This window comes from Mirounga angustirostris, unplaced genomic scaffold (assembly GCF_029215605.1).
Source record: "Mirounga angustirostris isolate CCGP_5_RB_7025 unplaced genomic scaffold, mMirAng1.0.hap1 SCAF_11, whole genome shotgun sequence".
In the NCBI taxonomy this organism is placed as follows: domain Eukaryota; kingdom Metazoa; phylum Chordata; class Mammalia; order Carnivora; family Phocidae; genus Mirounga; species Mirounga angustirostris.
The window spans coordinates 16,275,901-16,301,290 of record NW_026991719.1 but is presented as its reverse complement, the minus strand read 5'-3'; the positions used below and the strand labels follow the sequence as shown (position 1 = coordinate 16,301,290).

Sequence of the window (25,390 nt, the reverse complement as noted above, 5' to 3'; positions counted from 1 at the left end):
ATCAATTAACATATAGTGTATTATTAGTTTCAGAGGTGGAGTTTAGTGATTCATCAATTGCATATAACACCCAGTGCTCATTACATCTAGTGCCCTCCTTAATGCCATCCCCCAGTTACCCCATCCCCCACCCACCTCCCCTCCAGCAACCCTCAGTTTGTTTCCTATAGTTAAGAGTCTCCTATGGTTTGTCTCCCTCTCTGATTTTGTCTTATTTTATTTTTTCCTCCCTTCCCCTGTGTTCATCTGTTGTTTCTTAAATTCCACATATGAGTGAAATCATATGATAAATTGTCTTCAGGTTTTGAAAATTCAGTTATTTCATTAAATTTGTATAGGTTATATATACTAATGATTGATGTGTTTGTTGGTTCCACATAGGTTAAATACACATCAAGTAGAGCATTTTCCCATAGCTCTCGATGTTTCTGTCCTTGGGTTTTGTTTAAATGCCACTATTTCTGTGATCATATTTTGATTATTGGCATATTTTAAAAACTATTTTCCAAAATAAAAATACCTTAGAAGAACTTCTAGAGGCTATTAGAGAATGAAATGGAGTAAGGGATTGTCCGGTAACTTAACCTCTCCATTTCCAGTTTGGCTTATATCAGTAAGTGTTCCTTTTGCTCACTAATAACCCAGGGGTTGGTCTTTCTTTTAACTCAGATTTTATCAACTAGGATTTTTAGCTATAGACCTTGAAGTCTTTAACCTGGCCAATAATTGATGTCTATAACCAATGTGAATTTAAATATCATTTACTTCCATTTAAGACAGGAAGAATTTGTCCTTATATCACAATCAAAAAGTTTCTTGCATGTGGTCATTTTCTTCCCATAGTTATGAAACAATGCCTCATTGACAGGGAACACCCATGACTTGTCTACATATAACCTTAAAATAGTCTTGAGACTATCCTTTAGAGTGTGTGTATAAACATTACAAAGGGTAAAATTTCACATGTGCATCAGTGACTTACTATTTTAATAGTGCTGACTAGTTTCATTTGCTTTTAAAGAGTCGTATAGTTAAGAAATACTGACATTTCTCAGGATTCTAAAAATAATGTTCATTTCACTAGTTGTGAAAATTGTCTAGGTTCCTGGGAACCAGGAGTTAAGAACATTTCAACAGGATTTTGCTATCAGCAAATCTGTTTTGGTTTCCTGTTCTGGCCTCCCTACCTATCAGCTACATAGTGCCCTCGCCATTACGTTTCTCCTTTCTTTTACCACAGGAAAATTGTCAGGACTCTTTTTCTAGCATTTCAGGACCCGCCTGACAGGAAATTTTCTAATTGCCGGAACAGCTGGTAGGAGAAAACTTTGCAGGGGCTTGGCCTTCCCTTTCCAACCTAAGTTTTACGGTCAGAAATTCTTTTATCACCATCATGGTTTCGTAGCCATGTTTAAATTTTTGTCTTTTCGTGTTCGCTCTATACAGGTAAGCTTTGTTCAACTTCTGTAAAAACTAAAATGTTTTAGTTGGAGCTCAGTATAATTATACTAATTAAGCAATTATTTCATTTTATATGTTCTTTTAAGAAGCTTTTCAAAATTCAAAACCAGTTTTTAAAGAACTTTTAAGGGATAGTATTTCTGTTTGCTAAAAGTAAGCCACCTATGTGTATTATTCGTTTCAATTGTATATTTTGTAAATTTATTTTTACATTGGCTTTTTAGTGGTAGAGTAGTTTTTATTTTGCTTGTGTTTGTAATTTTGTATAATAAAACAGATGACAGTAACTTTCAGGATTAAACCAGGCATGAACAAAATTGTGAACTTATTGATAGTTAGGAGATTTCTATAATGTAAGCAATATTTTGATGGGTTGGAGAATGTATTGTTTTAAACAGTCAAGACCTTAAAGTCAGACTTTTGTTGAAATTGATTCCTTTCAAATTTTGAAGTTTTTAACCAACCGTATTTAAGTAACTTTAAGTAATTTTATCTAACTTAGAATAGGCACAGTTTTCAAAGCATTACTTTGTTAAAATGTGCTTAGCAAATGATAATTTGCATTTTGTTTCTTCTAAAATTCTGCCAAATTAACTCGATATTTTGCCATGAGAATTGTGCTATCCTGCTGTTCTTTAAAGAGAATTTAATTCTTTGATTGGGATTCCCGATTAGGAGAAAACTGTGCTCTCTGTAGCAGTGATTAGGAATGTTAGTCTGGAGAACAGCAATGCTGTTTTCTCAAACGTGGAAGCTGGCTTGGAATACGCTTAGAGAACTTGGTTAAATGAAAAATGCTGAGCATATTTATCATCCATTGGCAAATAAGTAAATTGGATTTGGTCAGATTATAATCCAGAATACCTTAAAATGTTTTTTTTTTTTTTTTCCAGCATGGCTTGAATAACCAGCCTAATTATGTATCACAGCCAAATTTTTATGTATCTTGATCATCTAAAAATTTAACATCTCTTTTTAAAATTAAAAACTATGTTATAGAACCTTAGGTTTCTGTATACAGATTAATACTTGAATTTTGAATTACATTCAAGAGGCAAATGAAGTATACATTTTTCATTTGTAAGGTCTTCTTTATGTTAGGCCAAAAAATAGTTATATATCCATGGTTAGAAAAGATTTATTTATTAGTTTTTACCAAGGGACATTTAAATAATTTACTTCAAGTTTCATCCGTATTTTCTGACATTCAAAACAATTTAGAAAATACAAATGCCTTAAGAACACACTTCCTGACCCAAGGGAGGGCAGGAAAAAGGAAATTATGTATACAAGTCAGGGCATAATGCCAAAAATTGAATCATTCTTTAAAATCAATTAATATCACGCAGTTTGTTTACTTAATGGTAGTGTGTTACAATATTAGGTTTTCTGTCTCAAATAGACAGCATCACTTTCTGTTCCTTTTCTTTAATCCTTTTACATTTTAAGAACAAAATTGTATCTTTTTCCTCTCAACTTAAAAAGGAAACATTAAGTTAATTTTTTTTTCCATTAAAGGGCGAACCTTAAGGACCATTTAAGAAGGAACCTACAGACCTCTTGATGGTCCTAGGAAGCAAATGAGGTGGCTTTCTGTGTGACTGGATGAACACCAAAAGATCCACCTGCCCATGAATTTCCTTCTGCCATTTTTCTGTGATGTCTAAAATGACATCCTTTACAGAATTCCTAAAATTATATATTTGTTAACTGAATTGACCTTGTTTTTTCTATCATGGGTCACATCTCAACAAGTATTTATCCAGTAATAAATCTTTGAAACCCTAAGTAAATTCTTAGAGGGCAGATACTCTTCTTTATCTTAGTATCTCTAATACCTAGCACACTACCTGGTTCATAATCTCAATTGCCTTCTAACAAAAAGGAATGGGCCTAAGGGAATATGTTACAGATCAGAAACATTTCCATTAGGACTAGGCAGTTAGGAAGAAGCAGAAGCACCAGAGTGTCCTGAGTTTTAGTCCCCTCTTGGACCTGTTCTTCTCTTCCTCTCTGATCCAAACACTGGTCTCCGTGTGTGCTCCCACACTGGCCTTTGCACTGGCTTGTCTCTGCTTGAAATGCTCTTCCCCCAGATGGTTGACTCCATCACGTCTTTCTGGTCTTTACTCAAATAGCACTTTTTCAGTAAAACCTGCAGTGATGGTTTTATTTAAAATTGTAAGCTCTCCTTTTTATCCCTGCACTTCTGATCCCTCTTACCGACTTAGTATCTTTTTCCCATGGTATTTATCTTGTTCTAACATGAATATACCTATTATTATTGTTTGTTTTCTCCCCCAAACGCCAGAGATTTTAGGTCTATTCCATTTATTATATATCTCAGGCATCTAGAAGAGTGCTTGGCATGTATTAGGTACTCAATAAATAAATGTTTAAATGGATGAATGAATGAATTCCCATATATAGCTTCAGGGTATTGAACATCTAGGCTGGGGGTGGGAAATACCTGAAAGTGATGGGGTTGTAGACAGATGATACAGGGTTGTGATGGAGACCAGCCGCCAGCCTCACACTTTTACCTACAGCTAGAACTTTACTTATCAAATAAACGTAGACTTTGTAAAAATAAAATACAGAATTTACCATAAGTTTTAGAAATACACAGTGTAAGTTTTTCATGATGATGAATGGGCAGCTATCCATGTATAATTTAAAATATATTTGTACCAGAGAATGTAAAAATATGTGAACCTCACAGGGGAATAATGGATATAACTTAAATCTGTGCTCAACTTCATTGACAAAATTCTTTTTCCATAAAATTGTAGTTGCTTTACTGTGTGCTTACAGGCAAAAATACAATTTTACAAACGGTCAAACTGTAGTTCTTTGTTTCCATGTGACAGATTTATTTCAGTTACAGGTGATTTATTCACATGATATGTTTGTCACATGCAAATGTCTGTGCTTGGATTATCAGTGCCTTTGGAAACTTGATATTCCTCTCTGCATCCATCTCATTAGATTCTAGGTATGAGCTAGAAGAGCACATTGTTGCTTTTCTACCTGTTGTCGAAGATTGCCCAAGCATTAATATTATGTCCTAGTTGAACCTCAAATTCATTTCTAAAATACCCATGGTCCCATAACTTGGAAAAACTGGTGACATTAAGCACATTCTGGGCATTAAGATACCAACCAAGGGTATTTTGCCTATTATACTGCTATGGCTGTATAACATAAAAGTAGATAGAAGGTAGCTTGCTAATGTGACTAGTAAAAATTTAAACTTGGAAGGAACAAAAAAATGTGTTGAAAAAACAGTGACGGGTCTTTAGAACTTGGGCCATAGGCCTCGATCTTTTCTTTCCACCCCCAAGCACACTGTTTTGCACCTTCTGAGCCCCGATGTAGAAAAAGACTTTTGAAATTCTCGTTTATATCCTAAAGAGGTTTGGAATGATTGCATCCATCTTGGGGTAAGGGGGTAGGGAGTGGAGGAAGTTGCTATTTTTTTTTTTCAAAGAAACATTGACAAAAGGAGCACTTGCAAATTTATTTTAAAATAAGATTTGCCAGAATAAGAAATTCAGTATGAGGGTGGGAAAATAAAACCAAGGAAGTCTCTCGGAAAATAGGAGAAAAAAGATAAGTGACATACAGGATTCAATTCCAGACATACAATACCTAACTAATAGAGGAGTTGCACAAAGACAAACCCTGAAAAATTGATGGAAGGAAATTTATCAAAAAAAAAAAATGTTAGAATTCCCCCAGAGGCAAAGAATTCAGATCTTTAAATTATAAAGGCTCACCAACCATCTAGCATTCTAAAGGAAAGAAGACCCATATTTATCTCACTAGTGTGGAATTTCAGAAGTACAAGGATAGAGAAAATTCTTAAAGCTTCTGGAAAGAAAACAGTTCACCTTCCCAAAAATGTGTATCAGGCTAGCATCACCCATCTCAGTAGCAGTCCTGGCTGCTAGAGGGCAATGGACCATTAGCGTCAGTGTTCGAGGCCAGATTGTTTTTATTTTTTTTATTTTTTTTTTTAAGATTTTATTTATTTATTTGATAGAGACACAGCGAGAGAAGAAACACAAGCAGGGGGAGTGGGAGAGGGAGAAGCAGACTCCCTGCTGAGCAAGGAACCCAATGTGGGACTCGATCCCAGGACCCTGAGATTATGACCTGAGCCAAAGGCAGACGCTTAAAGACTGAGCCACCCAGGCACCCCCGAGGCCAGATTGTTTTTATTCCATAATTTGGTACCAAGCCAAACTATACAAATATGAAGACAAAATAGGCATCTTCGGATGTGCAAGGTTCAGAAATTTTTTTTCCACATTACCTTTCTTAGGAAGTTACAAGGGAGTAATCTAAGAAAGAGAATGATACGGGAAACTGAGAATAGTGGGTTTGACCAGGAAAGCCCTGAAGAGATATCTGGAGGTAATAGCTGTGCAGCAAGGCCTAGAGACCAATCATTCCTGATGGGAGGGTAAGAGAGGGCTCTCAGAAGAATGGGAAGTATGGTAAAGGGTTAAGGAAAAATTAAGACTAATGGTCAGATTAACCTTTCCCTCCCGCCAGGAATGATGGGGCTGTTAGAAACAGGAAAAAAAGAAAAACATGTAAAAAATTCGTGGTCCCAATAGAACTCAAAGTAAAATGTATCATGAATTTAAGCATTTGATGAGTATTGTTTTAGTTTGGTTTTTTTAAGTCCCCTCAGATTGTCTTGGAAGTCACTGCTATGGGCCCATATAAAAGGAAATTTAATGTACTTTCTAGCCTGCATTTAAACAATATATTGTCATAAAAATGTGAATGCTGGTGTATGGGCCTTTTGCTTTTAAAATCAGGCTGTGGAGACAGTATGAAGGGTTTGGTTGTGGTTACAGGAGAGAATGTTAATTTTCTCAATATTAATAATGTAAAAATATAGCTAGCAGGTTAGGGAAGTTTCAGAGAAAAAACGTACAGGCACTTTTTTTTTTTAAGATTTTTTTTTTTTTACTCGTTTATTTGTCAGACAGCGAGAGAGCACAAGCAGGGGGAGCGGCAGGCAGAGGGAGAAGCAGCCTCCTCGCTGAGCAAGGAGCCTGATACAGTACTCGAGCCCAAGACCCGGGATCATGACCTGAACCAAAGGCAGAGACACTTAACTGACTGAGCCACCCAGGCGTCCCAGTATAGGCACTATTAACCTCCTTTTATAAAGTGAGGAGTTAGGGGGTGCCTGAGTGGCTCAATAGGTTGTTTCCAACTCTTGGTTTCAGCTCAGGTCATGATCTCAGGGTCATGAGATCAAGCCTCGCACTGGGCTCTGTGCTGGGGTAGGGGGGAGTCTGCTTGAGATTCTCTCTCTCCCTCTGCCTGCGCCCCTCCCCCCTTGCACACTCTCCCTGTTTCTCAAATAAATCTTGAAAAAAAACAAAACTAAGTGAGGAGTTAGGATTCTATCCAAAACTAATAGAAAAGATGAGAAATTTATGTAAAAAGTAATATAATTATCAAATAGTGGGGAAGAAGATGATGAAAGGGATATGAGTGAATCCTTCATCTTATTTTTAAATCAGTAGGCATTGTCTTAATAAACCAAGAAATTACCAATGTAAGTGCAAAAGGAACTAACTTTTTTTAAAAACCTAGGTATGGGGGTGAGAGGAGACTTGCATTTCATCATAGGGCATTTTGTCACTATTTGATTTGTCATCCATGTGCACATATTTAATTTTAAAAACAAAAAGTTTAAGGAACAAGAAATAACCCAGGTTGACAAAAGATTATGTGTAAGGCAATGTTGGGAGATAATACCATAAAACTAAGTGCAGCCATATTGTAGAGGGTCTTACATGCCAAGGTGAAGCAGTACATTTAATTTAGGAAAATTTAGAGGAGTTTTTGGGCAGTCTGGTCATATGACTGGAGCTATCTCCTTTCAGAAAATGAATTTGTTGAGCGCCTGGGTGGCTCAGTTGTTAAGCGTCTGCCTGCGGCTCAGGTCATGATCCCAGGGTCCTGGGATCGAGTCCCACTTCGGGCTCCCTGCCCAGTGGGGAGCCTGCTTCTCCCTCTCCCTCTGCCTGCCACTCCCCCTGCTTGTGCTCACTCTCGCTCTCTCTTTCTGTCAAATAAATAAATAAAATCTTAAAAAAAAAATGAATTTGTTGGGAGGATGAAGTGGACTGGCAGTGGCACAAAGGGGCATTATGAGTAACCAAGCTAGTTTCAGTTTTCCACAGGCAAGGTAATGAAGAATTGTACCTGGGTGATGCTATTGGAAATGGGGGGGGGGGCGGGAAGAAAAGAAAGAAGGGTATTCCCATTTCCATGTTTGATACACAGTAGATGTTTTAGTGTATGTTTGTTGAATGAAGGGATCAAAGGGAGATTCTGTGTTTTTTGGTAACTTGTTTGACATGAGAGGAAAGGAAGAGTAGTCATCCAAGACAGAATCTTTCTTGAATAGTTACTGCTGTTTATTTTGAGACCCATGACCTGATTGTAGCTCTCATTATGAGAGTAAGACTTGATCCTATATGCCTGCTGCAGAATGCAAAACATTTATAATTCAGTGATCCTTCCCTGCCTGTGTTGCATCTTTGTGACACATAATTATAGTATTTTTATGAAATAAAAGATGAAACAATATTGCAGCCTAAAATTACATCCCACTTACCCAAGAAAGAAAACTGATAAGACATTTGGAATGTTATAGAGTATAGTTCTTCACAGCCTCATAATTTAAAGGCATAAATGGCTGTTAGATTCCAGTTAGGCTCTTGAACAGATAGTTTTTTCCATAGTAGGCTGACTGGCACATGCTAGAATCCAACCCATGACCTTGGCCTTTTGAGTTTAAATCTGTAATCTACTAGTCTTTAAAGTGCCATGTGACAGCACTTTGGGTTACAGAAAAGAAAGAGGAGAACTTCTTTATAATTTCATTCCATGTATAATGTATATAATTTAGTAATACAAAAAGTATATATAATTTTTAAGCCAATAAATGTACAAATACACAAAACAGAGGTTTTTTTAACTGATGAGGATATGCTACTAAAAGTTCAGAGACATTTCTCTAATCACTGTAGCTAACTGACCCAAGAGAAACAGACCAGTTACAAGGATCAAGGGAGTAAGTGTGTATGTTCCTGTCATTGATCTTGGATGGGGAACCACAGAAGCCTATGACAGTCTCAGTATGGTGTAATGCTATGAGCCTTGTTTTAGAAGTCATCAGAAGTCAGAACCTGGAATTGATCCATAAATCTGCCAGTTATTTGCTTGTGATCTTTACTTAATCTCTTTAAACTTCAATCTGTATTCAAACCATTTAGCCTTTAAAAGATCTGTCAAATTTCTCGTGATGAATGGGGGAGTCTGTAGAGTATTCTGAGATGTTTTTGCTTGCTCTGAGGTATACTCCACCCTGTTATCATCAGCCCTCTCTAACATTGATATGTAGTGAAAGATTTGTTATGAAGCAATAAATATAAGATAAAAGGTGAAAAAGCACCTAACCAGGCTTGGTACATGGTAGGTGCTTAATAAATATTTGCTGGATTTTAATCAGTTCCACACATACATTGTTCTTTGAAAATTTTCTTAGAAGAATTTGGTAATTTGCTTCCTGCCTTTCCTAATGTAGCTACAAATAGCTATCACTCTTGAGCCCCTATACACCAGTCTCATTTGCAGAGAAGGGGTGCACAGGAAGGGGGGGTAGAGTCTCAGAGTCAAGTAATGCTTGATTCTACGCTAACACCTACTGCACAGGATGGTTGTGAAAAATAAAGGAGATAGTGCATGTGAAATTACAAAATAAAGGACTAAACCATATTAGGGGATTGTTTATTGTTGCCACAGTTCTGAGAGCATCCAAAATGATGAAGCTGCCTAAGTATTAGCACAGTCTACAAACTCTGTCTTACAGAGTAAAATAGTGGGCCTAGATTCCATTCTTGTCCTATAAGAGCTTTTCTTCCTTTTACTGCTCATTTTCAAAACCTGCCACATTAGTATACCAGTATATCTTTTTAAGAAATCTTTGTAATTCCATATATAGCCAACATTCTATCTCAGAAAATGCTAATTGAGCTCAAACATGCATATGGAACACAACAATAATAAAAACAATGAATTATTTGTGTACAACACATTTCGATTCTATTAATAATACTTAGGCACTAGGAAAAAACATTATAGGCAAAAAAAGAAAAATAGTCTTTGACTGGCTTATATTTCTGGTTTTGTTGGGTTTTGTTTTATTGTAGTTTTTGGCTGTAACATAGTACATGTCTTGATTAAATATCTGCTAATCCCAGAGTGAATAAGTAATTGAAATTCTGTGTATACATACATATATTTTCAACCTTTCTCCCTTTCTGATGCCTTCCCTCAGATATACTGAAGCATCCACTGTCTAACAATCCTTCCCTTAACACTAAGACTTTCCACTGTTCCATTATGCTGGGTAGTAACTTTTTTCTTGTGTCTAATCCTCCATTTCAAATGTTTAAATCTTTTTTGATTTTGTGTTTTAGAGTTATATCTTTCTCCCTTAGATCTCAAGTAGTCCTAGAAACAGAAAGTAACTTACATATTTCCAACAGAATAAACTTCAGCATACTGATCCAAATGGCCTTGCTGAGGGTAGAAATCTCCATGTTTGCCTTGGAATATTTTTCAACCCCACTCCCCAATAAATACGGGGTGTGTGTGTGTGTGTGTGTGTGTGTAGCATTGGTTTTACCTAATACAAGCACATGTCAGAGCACAGCAGATTACTCTGTTGTGTTTTCAGACTTCTTTATACTCTCTGCCCTCACCCCATGAAACTATTCTAATTATCTCCAATAGGAAGAATGAAGACTTGGAAATACTCAGTGCTAATGTTAAGTAGAGGTTAAATTGGTCTATGCAGTGGGCTGGTATCATTCTCTCTGACATTTAACTTGAAAGTATATTCCTGGGGTCACGTGGCTCGCTCAGTTGGTAGAGCATGTAGCTCTTGATCTTGGGGGTCATGAGTTCAAGTTGGACGTAGAGCTTACTTTAAGAAAATAATAATTTGAGGATTTCTAATATGATATGCTAAATTTATATTTCTTGATTTATAGCTGGAGAAAGTATCTCTAACTCTCTTTTCTCCCTTTATATTTGCTTCAACAGGAAGAAGGCAGTATCAAAGAAATTGCAATCACACATCATGTAAAGGAAGGACATGAAAAGGCAGATCCTTCCCAATTTGAACTTTTAAAAGTATTAGGGCAGGGATCATTTGGAAAGGTAAGTCATGAGTGTGTGTTTTTAAAAAGTTGTTTCTTGGAATTTGTGTGTATTTCATACAGATGGAGAATGGAAATATTTAATGAAATACTACCAATCTCCGTACAAGCAGTGTTTCTCTGTTCTTACATTTCTCACTATTGGTAGTGTGAGAAAGTGAATAAAGTCATTCAAAAGTACACTGGAAATTTTCATAAATTGACAATAATCACTTCATATTTATTTTATGTTCAAGACCATGTGACTTCTCTTAATTGCACTTTGCAAATGATTCAAAATAAAAAAAAAATCCCCTCATACACTTTTTGATACTCTTTTTGAGTCCTCGTGTAGATTTGGAAGGTGATGTTGCCAGATACATTATAACAGTATATCTCAGTCTTTCCTTCATAATATCCCTAATACCAGCAGGAAGTGAATGCCTACTCCAAAGGAATTGGGGGGGGGGGGTGGATTACCACGATGAGTATAAAATTTTGGAGACTTACAGCTTCTCTTTAAAATGAATATAAAGGGGATGCCTGGGTGGCTCAGTCGGTTAAGCATCTGCCTTCAGCTGAGACCATGATCCCAGGATCCTGGGATCAAGTCCTAGGTCGGGCTCATTGCTCAGCGGAGAGCCTGCTTCTCCCTCTGCCTGCCACTCCCCCTGCTTGTGCTCCCACATACTCTCTCACTCTCTCTCTCTCTGACAAATAAATATTTTTAAAAATAAATAAATAAGAATGCAAAGGTTAGATTCTAGTCAATGATATCCATGTTTGTATTTAATATCAAAAACGTTTCCCAAAGCCACCAACTAAAATTGCTCCTGGAGATGCAACATCTTCATCATTTTTCTTCAAATATTCCTTGTTCCCCTGCTGCATACCTCAGGAGCACTTTCTGTCCTTCATTTTGAGAAGTACAGCATTATGATTACTATTATTTGATCTAACTATTCCGTTTCTCAGTAAGAGGAAGATTCTGAGATTGCATTCAACTTTCACATTGCAATGCTTGCTTACCACCTCCCTGTGAGGAAACATTTGAAGATAATATGGTTTGCAAGCTTCAAAACAACACCACTTTAGCTCCCTTGTGTATTTTAGGGGGACTGTTTATCAATTCTTGGCTAATATAGGTAATTTATTACAACTGTTAACCTCCTTTAAACCCAAAGTGATGCTTTTATTTCAAATACTGGTTAAGGAGGCAGTAGAATATAATGTCTGCAACTTTGGGCTCTAGGTCAGCCAGACATGGATTTGATTTTTTTTTCTTCTACTTACTTGTTACATGTGCTTGAACAAGTTACTTAACCTCTTCAAGCCCCATTTTCCTCTTCCAGCCAGTCATTAAGTATTGAAATTCCTCAAGGTTCCATTCTAGGCTGCCTTCTCCTCACTTTATACTCCCTACTAATTATTTTCTCTATGCCCACTATGTTAATTATAACCCACATACAGCTGTCCTGACAGATTTCTCTCTCCAATCTAGATCGTGCCTCTAAGCTCTGAACTCTTATGTCCAGCTGCATATTTTGTTCTCCTCACATGATTCAAAGGCAGTTTAAACTCAACATGTCTACAACCAAAGTCATGATTTTCCCCTGCCCCCCGCCAACCTGTCCTGTTTTATTTTTCTCTGCAACTGTGAATGGCATCCAGTTAAGCAAATAGAAACTTGGGAGGCATTTTTGACATATCCTACTGCCCACCTTTTCTGCTTGCCTCTCCCCACCAATCTAAACTATTGGCAAGTCCTATTGATTTAATAAAGATTTCTCAAATCATGCCTGTCTTCTCCTTCTCCACTACCACTCCTCTAGCCTGTGCCACCCCCATTTCTCCTTGGCCTATTGAAGGAGGCTCCTAACTGGGACTCCCAAATTTATTCTTTCCTTAAGCCACTATTTACATAACAGCCAACAAGAGCTAATCTTATACTTCAGTAGCTTCCTTTAGCCTTTAGGATAAAGACATACTCTTAAGACAGCTGAGAAGCCCCTTGTTCTGGTGCCTAGCTACCTGAACAACATCACTTCATATATTTTTCACTGTCTGTGTTCTGGCTACATTGGCCCTTTTTTTCAGTCCTTAAGCCCCTGGCTCCATCCCACTAGAAAGCCTTTGCACGTGTGTTTCCCTCTGGGTGAAACACCCCGCCGCACTCTTTCCTCATCTTATTAGCGCCTCTCATGCTTATGATCTCAAAGAAGTCTTCTCTGCCATTCTAAGTCATATTCCTCTATTTTACTCTGTCAGAACATTATATACCTCTTCACAGCACTTACCACAATTGCAGTTTTTCATTTGTGTAATTGTTTGTTTATTGGCTATCTCCTCCCCTAGACTATGTGTTCTTTCCATGAGTACAAGGGACATGCTTTGTACCATGTCTCAGCATTGAGCTAGTAGCACAGTGCCTAGCATATAATTCTGGAAATAAGTAATGATAAAATAATAGTCCTGACCTCAGAGGTTAGTAGGGAGAATTAAATGATAAAAGGCCAAGCACATAATATCTGCTATGAAATTGTATTATCATGCAGTCATATTATGGGTAAACCCAAATAGATTGGTTTCTTTCCATACATTAGATTTTCAGGGAACACAATATTTAAGTTGCCAGTAGTTAGCATGCATCTCCCTTTATTTCTTTAAAAGTAACTTAAATACCTTACTATAAATAGCAAACATTAAAAACAGGGCGTCTCCTTTCTTACTCATCCTAAAAAGCCCGTGCAAGCCAAGGAAACAGGGATGACCTGTCAGAGCTTAGAATAGCTTCATGGGGGAGTTCGAAAGGTCATGAATGCTCTGGCTGGGGAAGATCCGATGGCATCTGGGACCACTGCTGCTCCTGCTACACTTAACTGGTGACCTGCCAGAGGGAACAGATTAAGAGCGCCTGAGCAAGAGCACAGAACTGGGTGGCTGGCCTGGTTCTTGTTCCAATACCTCCACCGTGACACTAGTCAAATTATTTAACCTCTCTAAGCCCTAGCTTGGGCAGCTATAAATAGGCATTCCTTAGTCTGCCTGCCTCCCAAAATTATCATGATGACGTATTACAAATGCTTGTGGAGGTCCTTTGTAAACTAAGAAGTGCTGAAAAGTGTTAAGGTACTTTCAAAGAAGGGTGAAAAAAGTTTGGAATCCACAAGGAGAACTTTTCTTGTGGAATGGCACAAAGAAGCTTGATTAGGGAATCTTAAGAATAAATACCAGATAAATCCTAATTATCTCCACCTAATTAGAATTTTTTTCTGTTCAAAAATATTAATAATCTCTGATTATCTTTAACATTTGAACATCATTCCATCTTAGGAACCTGATTAAGAATGCTTTTTTCTCCCTAGTTGGGCTCACTACTAACTGGCTAAAAAGAACTAAAGGGTGGGGCATCATGGAAGGGACAAGAGGGAGTGATTTGGGGAGAGGAACACACAATGCATCAGGGTTTCTATGCAAGTTGTGGTGCTCTTCACTAAACTTTTGAGGTCATTGCCAATCACCTTTGGCACAGCTTCTCAAAGTGAGGAACTCTGCCTCGCCCTAGAATCAGTTGAATGTAGCATTTTTTTATTTTTGCTAATAGCCTGGCATGCTAGTGCAGATCATTGAGAGCTGACCTGAAAGTTAATTCTCAATTATAATTGCTTCTCTTCCCATCTGTGGCAACTCAATAGCAACTGCTAGGAAAGAATAGAAGAAAAAAGTTCAAATTCAGGTCCATTTAGCAAATATGTTTAAAGATTGAATGAAAAAGATCATGAATCACTATATTGTACACCTGAAACTAATATTGCACTGTATGTTAACTAACTGGAATTTAAATAAAAACTTTAAAAAAAGATCACAAACTTAATGGTCAAAATGAACAGAAAAGATTTATAGTTTTGTATTAGCCATATTATAGCATGACTATGAATTATTTAGAGCAGACTTTATTCTTTTTGCATAAATTTCACACTATATTTTGAAAGCAGATAAAAATAATTTGGAAAATCAAGAGGCTCAGTAACATACCTAGGAACTGTGTTCTTCATATTTAGGTATATGTGATAATTTGATTTTTAAAAGGTTGAAAGGTAGGGTTCTGTCTTGTCACATTAAATATTTGTGAATAGGCTTCTTCAGTGTGTTTTAATTGTTCTTCCCAGCGATGAGAAATTTATGTACAGTTTTCATACATAGACAAGACCAATTATCAGTGAATAATTGTATCAACGGAAAATGGTGGTCAAGGGGAACTCCTGTGTGACAATTTTTATCAAATCGGAAGAATTTTTGTTTTGTTAAAAGCAGAGCAATGACCACTTGTGTTATACTTTAAACATGTTAGACTTTAATTACACAGTTTAAAGATTTTTGTGACTTATATATTACATGCTCTGGGCATTGGCAGACAACAAAAAGAAAAAAAACAATGTATTCACTTATGTTGACACCCCAAGTTATTACCACTGTTTACAACTCATTGTAATTATAATTGTTACATAAGAAAAATAAGCATCTACAGTGTATCAGAGTCTCTCTAATAATACACTGTATTATAGAAAGGGTCTTATTTTTAACAATGGCATAGTTTGTGATACTTTGTAAAACTTATTTTCTCTCATTTAAATACAGGTTTTCTTAGTCAAAAAAATCTCAGGCTCTGATGCTAGACAGCTTTATGCCATGAAAGTATTGAAGAAGGCCACATTGAAAGGTGAGTGCTGCAACTGTTTATACTGTTTGCATAGTCTAAGCAAACTGAAAGGTCTCAACAGATCTCCAGTGACTCCTAGGCCAATTACTTACATTCTGAATCTGTTCCTGTTACTGTCTTTAAATTTAGACTTTTAGTGAATTTTTCCTACTGGGCTAGGAATCATATGACTAGTGAGAATAGGAGTTGCCATGTTACAAAAGAAGTATTATAAATTCATCTTGGGTTTATGCAAGTAGAGGTTTAGAAAATTCAAACTGGGTTTGATTCATCTTCAAATCAGTGTGATTATTTTAATGTTTTGAAAACCTACTGATTTACCCAATGCAAAATAGCTTTTATCTTAAGGACTTTATCATCTTGACTTCTGGTCTCCAAGTAAGTTTTTATTCTAAGCCTCTGATTTTGAAGAATCTTATATAGGATTTGATTCTTTTAGGTAAGTAGTCATTTAGAAGAAATTATACATAGTTTTAAAAATACTTAAATCTTTTATTTAGTAGTTTTGGTTATTTTACCACATAAGCTGTAGTTGTTAATGTATTGATTCCCAGCATCATTTTTTTCCTCTGCAATTTACATGTAATTTTAAAGCTTTTAAAAATGTTCAGGAAGGGGGGGTCGTGTCTGGATGGCTCAGTTGTTAAGCGTCTGCCTTCGGCTCAGGTCATGATCCCAGGGTCCTGGGATCGAGCCCGCATTGGGCTCCCTTCTCGGCGGGAAGCCTGCTTCTCCCTCTTCCACTCCCCCTGCTTGTGTTCTCTCTGTCAAATAAATAAACAAAATCTTAAAATAAAAAATAATAAAATATTCAGGAAGGAATATTTGTGATGATCATTTATTATTTCTGATGTTATTCTTTCCAGTTACTCACCTACCCTGGATATCCTTATTCCAAGAAATTCCACCATTCTCTATAAACACCTTCCTTTGCTTCCTTTCTCTTGTTCCCTTCCTGAATGTATTTTCTTTCCTATCTAGTCTCTGCAACTGGCACACTACTTACTTGATTCTTGCTAGGACCAGGGAGTTAAATTATATCCTCAGTGCCCTACTTTATATCACTACTTGTATAACTTTATGCCTACTCCCAAGTTATAAAACTACATTGGTGGAACTTACACAAAAGAGGTCATTCACAAAAACAACAAGAGTAGGTTTCATATATTTAATAGGATCTGTGTTGTGCATAATATACGTAAAGGAAACTATGAAACTGAAAAACCTAAAAGATATCAGGGAAGGAAATAAATGCCCATTTCCTTTTAGAGAAGGCTAACTGTTGTTAAGAATCTCAGTATTCATCTAGCCATCCAATTAGCTCTATATCATCAAGATTCCAATTGAATTTTCCTTTATTTAAAATTTCATTTGAAGAGCATACACATCAAAGAGAATATGTGCTGTGCTATATGGCAAACCAGGTATACAGAACAATGAGAAATAATGGTTTCACAAATTTTGTTTGAAATACTCCTGAGCAACCTGGAAAAAAAATTAGTCTTCTCTTAAACCCTATGCCATAAAAAAAATCTAACAATCTAACCAAACAATCTAACTGAATATTACAACTTAACATATCTAGGAAACTTGTGAACAGATATTGAGCAAATTACAAGTTATAAACAGATTGACACTGCAAAAATTTTAGCCTTTCACACAATGAAAAATAGTATAAATAAGAAATCATGAAATTACTTGCCTCAAATACTAGAAAATAATAATACAAGGAATGAGTACAGGGCTCCTACGGGCCAAATCTAGGACAATTTGAAAATTGCAATAATTAATGATAGTGCTAGAATAAACCACTGAATAAAGCAAAAATCCATGGATTGATCCATAAATTAAGTAATGGGGAGCAAGGGAAAGCTCTTCCTTATAGTGGAATTCCAACTAATAAATGTAAAAGGAATAATTGAGTTAGGAGGTCCTGAAAAGTAGCATTACAACCTCTACCTAAAAGGATTTCAGAATGAATTTTATGAAGGGGGATAAAATAATGTTTGGAAAAATGTTCCATTTTGATGATAAAGAAATACATGTAAAATAATGTTATCATTTCATATAATGTCAACATAAATTGGAAAGTGGTTTTGCAATATATACAGAGAGCCATTATTGCTGCTAAATTAACCTGAGAAAATAATCTCAAAGAAAGAATTCATGCACTTGAAAATTCTTGCAGCAACATTAATTTATAATGTTGAGAATTTAGAAATCACACAAATATTGAAAATAGAGGAATGTTTAAAAATTATAGTATACCATTTAATAGGATATTATTTAAAAGAAATATTTCAGATATAATCCCCAAAATGAACTTAATGAAAATATGTAAGTGAACAATTATAACAAATTTGGCTACCACAAGTATATAAAATTATATGGATATAAGCTATAAAAGAAACCCTGGAAAATGAAAGTATTTGACATACTGGAATTGTAAGCTGTCAGATAACTTTAATGCATTCTTAAATTCAATTTTAATTTCTTTCAAAGTAATATGTATATAGAATCTTACAAAATAGCATTGCCTTACCAACCCTTCTCCCTATTCCAATTCTCGACCCTCAGAGACAATGACTTTCATCTCTTTAACTGCTATTTCTGTCATTTACCTCCATATTCAATATTCTTTTTTGCAGTTCTTTGATTGTTTTCATTTGGTGACATAATTTATTGACTTCCTAACATGGCAGATTAGGATTTAGTTCTTTCATGCTACCACCCACACATAATTCCACCTTTCATGTCTGCCCAGTAATGTTTTCATTATTACAGCTTTCTTTCTTTCTTTTTTTTTTTTAAAGATTTTATTTATTTATTTGAGAGAGAGAGAGAATGAGAGACCGAGAGCATGAGAGGGAGGAGTGTCAGAGGGAGAAGCAGACTCCCTGCCAAGCAAGGAGCCCGATGCGGGACTCGATCCCGGGACTCCAGGATCATGACCTGAGCCGAAGGCAGTCGCTTAACCAACTGAGCCACCCAGGCGCCCTACAGCTTGCTTTCTTTTTTAAAAAAGATTTTATTTATTTATTTGCCAGAGAGACAGAGTGCGCGAGCACAAGCAGGGGGAACAGCAGGCAGAGGGAGAAGCAGGCTCCCCGCTGAGCAAGGAGCCCAATGCGGGACTCGATCCCAGGACCCTGGGATCATGACCAGAGCCAAAGGCAGACACTTAACCAACTGAGCCACCCATGTGTCCCACATTATTACAGCTTTATAAGAACTGTTCCTAAGTAAGCCAAATAGTATACTGGAGTCACATTACCTTCACATCTTTGCTGTATTAGATCTCATTTTCTAAATTCTGTGTCTACCTCTTTCTCAGTTTACTCACCAGTCTAGGTAGAACACATCTCCTAGTAGCTACCTCAGAAAGGGTGAATGGATGGTAAAATTTTTGTGACTTTGAATGTCTTAAAATGCCTTTATTCTACCCCTCAATTTATAATTTGGCTGAGTGTAAAATTCTAGGTGAGAAATAATTTTCCCTCAGATATTTGAAGGCATTGTTTCCATTGTCTTCCAGTTTCCTGTCTTGCAATTATGAGGTTTATTGCAATACTGACTTCCATTCCTTTGTACGTAAGCTGCTTTTCCTCTTTGGAAGTCTAGAACCACTCTATTCTTTATCCCTGGTGTTCTCGAATTTGTAGTGGTATTTCTTTAGTGTGAACTTTTAAAATTCACCATACCAGGTATGGGATGGTCTCTTCCAGTCTAGAAACTCATTTCTTCAATTTTGGCAAAGTATTTTGTCTTTTCTTCCCCATTTTGTAACTCCTGCTCTTTGAATATGTTGGACTTCCTGGATCATTTCTTAATCTTTTTCCTTACTGTTTTCCAGTTTTGTCTTTTTTTTCTATTTTCTAGGAAATATTACCAATTATCTTTCAAACTTTCTATTGACGTTTTTGTTTCTACCAGCATTTTTAATTTCCTAGATTTTCCTTGTTCTCTATTTTTAAAAACTTTTTATTATGGCAAGTGTCAAACATTTACAGAAAGAAACAAAAGAATATAGAGAACCCCCATTTACCCTCCTTGCTGCTTCACCATTTCTCAACTCACGGTCAATTTTTTTTTGCATCTGTGTCCTTTCTTTTCCCCTCTCTTGATACTATGAAGCATATCCTAGACATTGTACAATTTCTTCTGTAAATATTTTAGTATGTATCTCTAAAAGATAAAGATTCTTAAAAGAAATAATACAACTCTATCACTATACCTAAAAAATTAATATAGATGTCTAATCAATGTTTGAATTTCCAGTTGTGCTGTTGTTGTAATTCATCTCTCTTTTTGCAATTGGTTTGAATCGAGATCTATAGAAGAGCTCTATTTTGTAGTTGGTTGATTTCTCTTTAGGTCTTTTAATCCACGAACTTTGTCTCCGTTTTTTTTCTTTGTAGTTTATTTGTTGAAGATACTGGTTCCTTCCCCCCTACGCCTTTTAAAGCTTCTTGTTTCATGGGTACCGTATGGTCTTTGCTCTGTTGGGGTATTTAAATTACAAGGTTGGTTTTTAGGTTTTCCCCTCTTCTTTACATTATCTCTATTTCCCTTTATTCCCTTTTTTCTGCTTATTTTGATAACTGTTTTTCATCTTTAGAGCCTTTCCTCAAGTGCCTGGAGATCCTTTGCTAACTTTTTCACATTTAAGAGTGAGGCACCAGGGGGCGCCTGGGTGGCTCAGTTGGTTAAGAGTGAGGCACCAGGGCACCTGGGTGGCTCAGTTGGTTGAGTGTCCCAACTCTTGGTTTCGGCTCAGGTCATGATCTCAGGGTCGTGAGATCAAGCCCCGCTTTGGGCTCCATGCTTAGTGGGGAGTCCGCTTGATATTGTCCCCCCTCCCTCTGCCCTTCTCCTCTCTCTCTCGCTCCCAAATAAATAAATAAATCTTAAAAAAAAAAAAAAAGAGTAAGGTACCAAATAGCCAATTGGAATGAGTTCTATGGCAAGAATTTCCTTATTTCTCATTGACTTCATTCCCTTAGGCTTAGCTTTTAGCATTCTCTTATCTACTGTGTAAGTTACCACTTACTCATCTGCTCTTGCTTCCTCTCCTGTTCTTTGTCCTTGTGATTTTATGCATAATTTTTCCATTATAGTGATTTCAGTGGGACTTTGGAAGAAAGTAGAAAGTAAAACATTTATGTTTAACCAGAAGTCTCTTTCTATTTCAGAGTTCCTATTAATACAATAAATGGGGTCAAATAGAAGTCAGTAGTGTTAAGTTGAGTTTGTAGGGACTTTTGTCCTAATACAATAGTCTGTGGGCCTTAAAGTTTCTTAATACATAACACTAGAGGGGCGCCTGGGTGGCTCAGTCGTTAAGCGTCTGCCTTCGGCTCAGGTCATGATCCCAGGGTCCTGGGATCGAGCCCCGCATCGGGCTCCCTGCTCAGCAGGAAACCTGCTTCTCCCTCTCCCACTCCCCCTGCTTGTGTTTCCTCTCTCACTGTGTCTCTGTCAAATAAATAAATAAAATCTTTAAAAAAAAATACATAACCCTAGAAACATAAACAGCATTTCTTCTTGTTCACTCTTAGGTTCAAGTCAAGGAGGATTTAAAATCTAATAACTACTATATGAGAAAAATTATTTCAGAGGAATGTAGTTGCTTTGCCAGCATGAGTCATTATTAACAAATTCTATTTTAGGGTTTAGAGTTTAACCAATATAAAACATGCCTTCTTCTAAACCAGTATATCCTAATCAAAATTCCTGATTGTAGCATGATGTAGGACTTTACATGAGTAAAAGAAACCAGATTAGAATTATTACACAGTCCTGCCTCAGACAAAATGAAGGAATTCTTGAGTAAGTAAATCTCGCTGCTCATTTTCAACTAAACAAGTTCTCATCAGTGTTACATGTAAGGAAACCACCTCACAGGATAATCATAATAGAAAAAAATCATCTTGTTCTAGCCTCTCATTTTATAGAGAAGAAAGCTGGAAGTCCCTGAGCAGTGTTAAGAATTTGACCAGGTAATTCATCTAGTTACTAGCAAGGCCACTGAAACCTGTAGTTCTTGACTCCCAAATAATTGTTCTTTTTATTGTGGTAGAATAATAGATGAGGGATATACAGTAAATACATTGATGGGTATTTTTGCTGCTCACTGAGCAGAGAGTTAAGTTCTAAATGATAAGCTTTGTAATCTTTGTATAATTATTGAAAGAGATAGAAATTTGGAATCCAGCTTTAAGGTAATAGAAACTGAATCCAAGATCATATGGGTAGCAGTAGGAAAAGCACAGATGTGGGCTAGACTGGAACAGAATTATCAGCAGACCTAGGTGATGAACCTCATTCATAGAAATAATAGAAGGGGCCTGTTGGATAGAACACACCAGAGTTATTGTGATAGGATAAGATAATGAAATTGATATACTTGCTGGACAAGTCATTTAAAAGACAGAGCTTTATAGATATCAAGAGCAAAATGATTTCTATATCTGGTTTGCCCATTTTCAGTCACTGGCACCGAAATCTCTTAATTGGAAGTGGAAAACTGGTAGAATGGGAAACATTGGATTTTTTTTTATATTGTTTCTTTTTTCCAGGGGTCTTATTTCTGTGTTTTAAATATCTGGTCACTTTAAGATTTTATTTATTTATTTGAGAGAGAGAATGAGAGAGAGAGAGAGAGAGCACATGAGAGTATCTGGTCACTTTATATTGAAAAGAATACCAGTTCATCTTTCTCTCTGTCCCTACCCTCCCCCCACAGAAGACTCTCTTTCCTGTTCTTTCTGCTTAATCTTTGACATAACCATTCAGTCACTCTGGCCTGAAGATTGCAAGTCATTTATGATTTATCCTTATTATGCAACAGAAAAGAATAATAAAATTTTAATGAATGATTATTTTCACCACTTAAATCCATTGAGCTACCAACACAGAATATTTATCAGAATGTATTCTATTTAGTTAGTTGTCTGTCATTCCCACCAGATTATGAGCTCCTTGAAGATTATTTTGTTTGTATTTGTATCTCACAGTACCTGGTACATAGAATTTGCTCAGGAAATCATTAGTTGGTAAAAGAGAGCTTTACCTACAGGATCAAATAAATTTATCTGCCATTACCAATTGTCAAGAATCTGGGTCTTCCCAGTTTCACCTCCCCAATTTCCATACCGATTTGGTTCCTTTCTTTTCCTCATGCATGCCTCCATGTCCTTGCTTGCATACCTGGACTTTTCTTTTTTAGGCCTGATCCTTCATATCCATCTAAATTCCACTCCAAAAGTTCCTAACTCCACCTCTTCCTTCTTGCTTTCCCATGCAAGTAAAACTCATCTTTACCTTCTCTGAATTTCTGTACTACTTACTGCTAGTTATAAGTCATTTTATCCCTTTATCATATTCATGGTGCTATAGCTACCATTTAATTGAATATCTCCTATATACCAGGCTCTGGGATGTACAGACCTTATCTCAAATGGTCACACAGCCCACAAAGGTACAGTGGTGTTATCTCTATTTTATAGGTGAGGGGTAACGGAGGCTCAAAGAGTTTAAGTAGGTAACTTGCTTAAGATTACACAGATCTTTTTTTTTAAGATTTTATTTATTTTATTTGACAGAGAGAGAGACAGCGAGAGAGGGAACACAAGCAGGAGGAGTGGGAGAGGGAGAAGCAGGCCTCCCGCCCAGCAGGGAGCCCGACGCGGGGCTCGATCCCAGGACCCCGGGATCATGACCCAAGCCAAAGGCAGATGCCTAACAACTGAGCCACCCAGGCGCCCCAGATTACACAGATCTGAATCCGATTTTTTTTAACTCTATAAAGCCTTTGCTCTTTCAGCTGCACCACATTATTTTTTCTTCCTCTCCCTTTCCTCCTTCCCCCAAAATAGACCTTTTGGGTACAGCCATCCGTCACCATGTCTGTCATGCTTTACAGATGCTTAATGAATGCTTGTTGAAATGAGTTGATAGGGTTGGTAGGGGTAGTGAAACCTATTGCATTTTCTTTTGTGTGTATTTTAATATTTCATTGGGATGCCTCATTTTTAAAAAGTTACTCTTTTTTGGTCATTTTTCATAACTTTGATTAAAATACTTATAAATTTGGGGCACCTGAGTGGCTCAGTCGTTAAGCGTCTGCCTTCGGCTCAGGTCATGATCCCAGGGTCCTGGGATCGAGCCCCACATCAGGCTCCCTGCTCCCCGGGAAGCCTGCTTCTCCCTCTCCCACTCCCCCTGCTTGTTGTGTTCCCTCTCTTGCTGTGTCTCTCTCTCAAATAAATAAATAAAAAATCTTAAAAAAAAATAAAATAAAATACTTGTAAATTTAATGTTAAAGCCAACATCTGATTCAACATCTGATATGTTCTCTGGTTTTTTTTAACCTAAAGCACAGATTTTATAAATATAAACAAAATTTGTATAATTTAATAAAAAAATATTAATTTTGAAAATTCAAGACTAATAGTTTTATTTGTACATATAAATAATTTTATTGGTATGTATAAAAATATGAATTCACATTTTAGCATAATTTTATTTAAAATAGGCACCAAAGAGATTTTGTTTTAAAGACTGTCTCTGAAAGCTATTGTAGTACAGCCATATGTACAATATTTTGTAGTTCGAGATCGTGTTCGGACAAAAATGGAGCGTGATATCTTGGTAGAAGTTAATCATCCTTTTATTGTCAAGTTGCATTATGGTAAGTTATGAACCAGTTGCAGCCTCATCCCTCCACTTGATCCCCCACTCCCTGAGTGCATTCAGATATATTAATGTATATAAATATTTACTTGTGTATATTTATATGTGTTTAACAGATAAAGTCATGGAAATTAAGCCATTACTTCTTAAACTTTAAAAGCCTTTATTGCATTTATACTTATGTTTCTGAGTAGTAGCCATAGGAATAGGTAATAATAATCATTGTTTTCATAATAATTCATAATAAATCATAATAATTGTTTTTTATTATAATAATTAATAACTGTACCAGCATTTTATAGTCCATATGTGTTAGCCCAACTTTTCCTAAAAACAAGACAGAACCCTAATGTCAACATCCTGAAGCTTTTATCACCTTTCTTTTCCCCAAAGGTGTATGTACTTTTTCTCAGTGGGTAAAGTTTTCTCAGTGGGTAAAATACCCTTAATATGTGTAATTAAAGCTAGCCAACCCACATTTTTCCTGCACTTAAGTGACATGGTTCTTGTATTTTGTTTCCTGGTTAAGTAACCATGTTGGGAATTTTTCTTATTGATCACATGTTTTAAAACTACTATATTCCTGGGAGACTATTGCCTGAAGAAAATGCAACAAATGTTCTAGTGGTTCCATGATGAGAAACACTGCCTTTAACATTTCCACATGGAAACTAGGAGCAATCAGTGGTTATCTTCTCAGTAAAAATCAGTTTAGATCTATGATATAATCATTAATTTGCTTAAAAATAATATTTATTTGTGAATCAGTTGACCTAATGTAAGCCAAAAAAATAAACTCTGGTGGTTAAACAGAAATTTTCATTTCTTCATTCAGCTTTTCAAACTGAAGGGAAGTTGTATCTTATTTTGGATTTTCTCAGGGGAGGAGATTTGTTTACACGCTTATCCAAAGAGGTATGTAATTAATCTCTATTTTTAATCTATCTATACGCATCCTATTTTAACTAAAGCTTTGTTATATTTCAATATTATGTTTATCGTATTTTCTGTAGTGGTACAAGAGTCTTACATTAAGGAATTAGAGCCAAAAAGAGTTCTTTTCCTACCTTTTGAAGTTATTCTGAAAGTAGGACTTTAAATTGATAAACTGTCTTTGTCTTTTGTCCTGCTTCTTTTAGTTACAATTTTTCAGAAGCAATAATATATCAAGATATCCTTAAACAATTAGTAGTGGAAATTCAGTATGCATTTAAAAGATCGTTTTTCATTTTTAAGATGTTACTGTGGTAGGCCAACAATGGCACAATCTGAA

The 25,390-nt window shown here is 36.2% G+C and overlaps 1 protein-coding gene across 11 annotated transcripts in view; it reads left to right on the top strand.

The window, feature by feature from the left end:
* Positions 1–25,390, top strand: part of RPS6KA3 (ribosomal protein S6 kinase A3) — a 116,113-nt gene that overhangs the window by 48,666 nt on the left and 42,057 nt on the right. For 9 of the 11 annotated variants that reach the window (XM_045875752.3, XM_064573864.1, XM_064573862.1 and 6 more), the window contains 4 exons: positions 10,609–10,725; positions 15,342–15,423; positions 24,035–24,115; positions 24,953–25,032. In XM_045875752.3, the coding sequence (XP_045731708.1) occupies positions 10,609–10,725; positions 15,342–15,423; positions 24,035–24,115; positions 24,953–25,032 (360 nt within the window). Of the gene's footprint in view, positions 1–1,240; positions 1,447–10,608; positions 10,726–15,341; positions 15,424–24,034; positions 24,116–24,952; positions 25,033–25,390 lie in introns of all 11 variants that reach the window. The other 2 variants (XM_064573866.1, XM_045875798.3) reach the window with 1 other exon arrangement.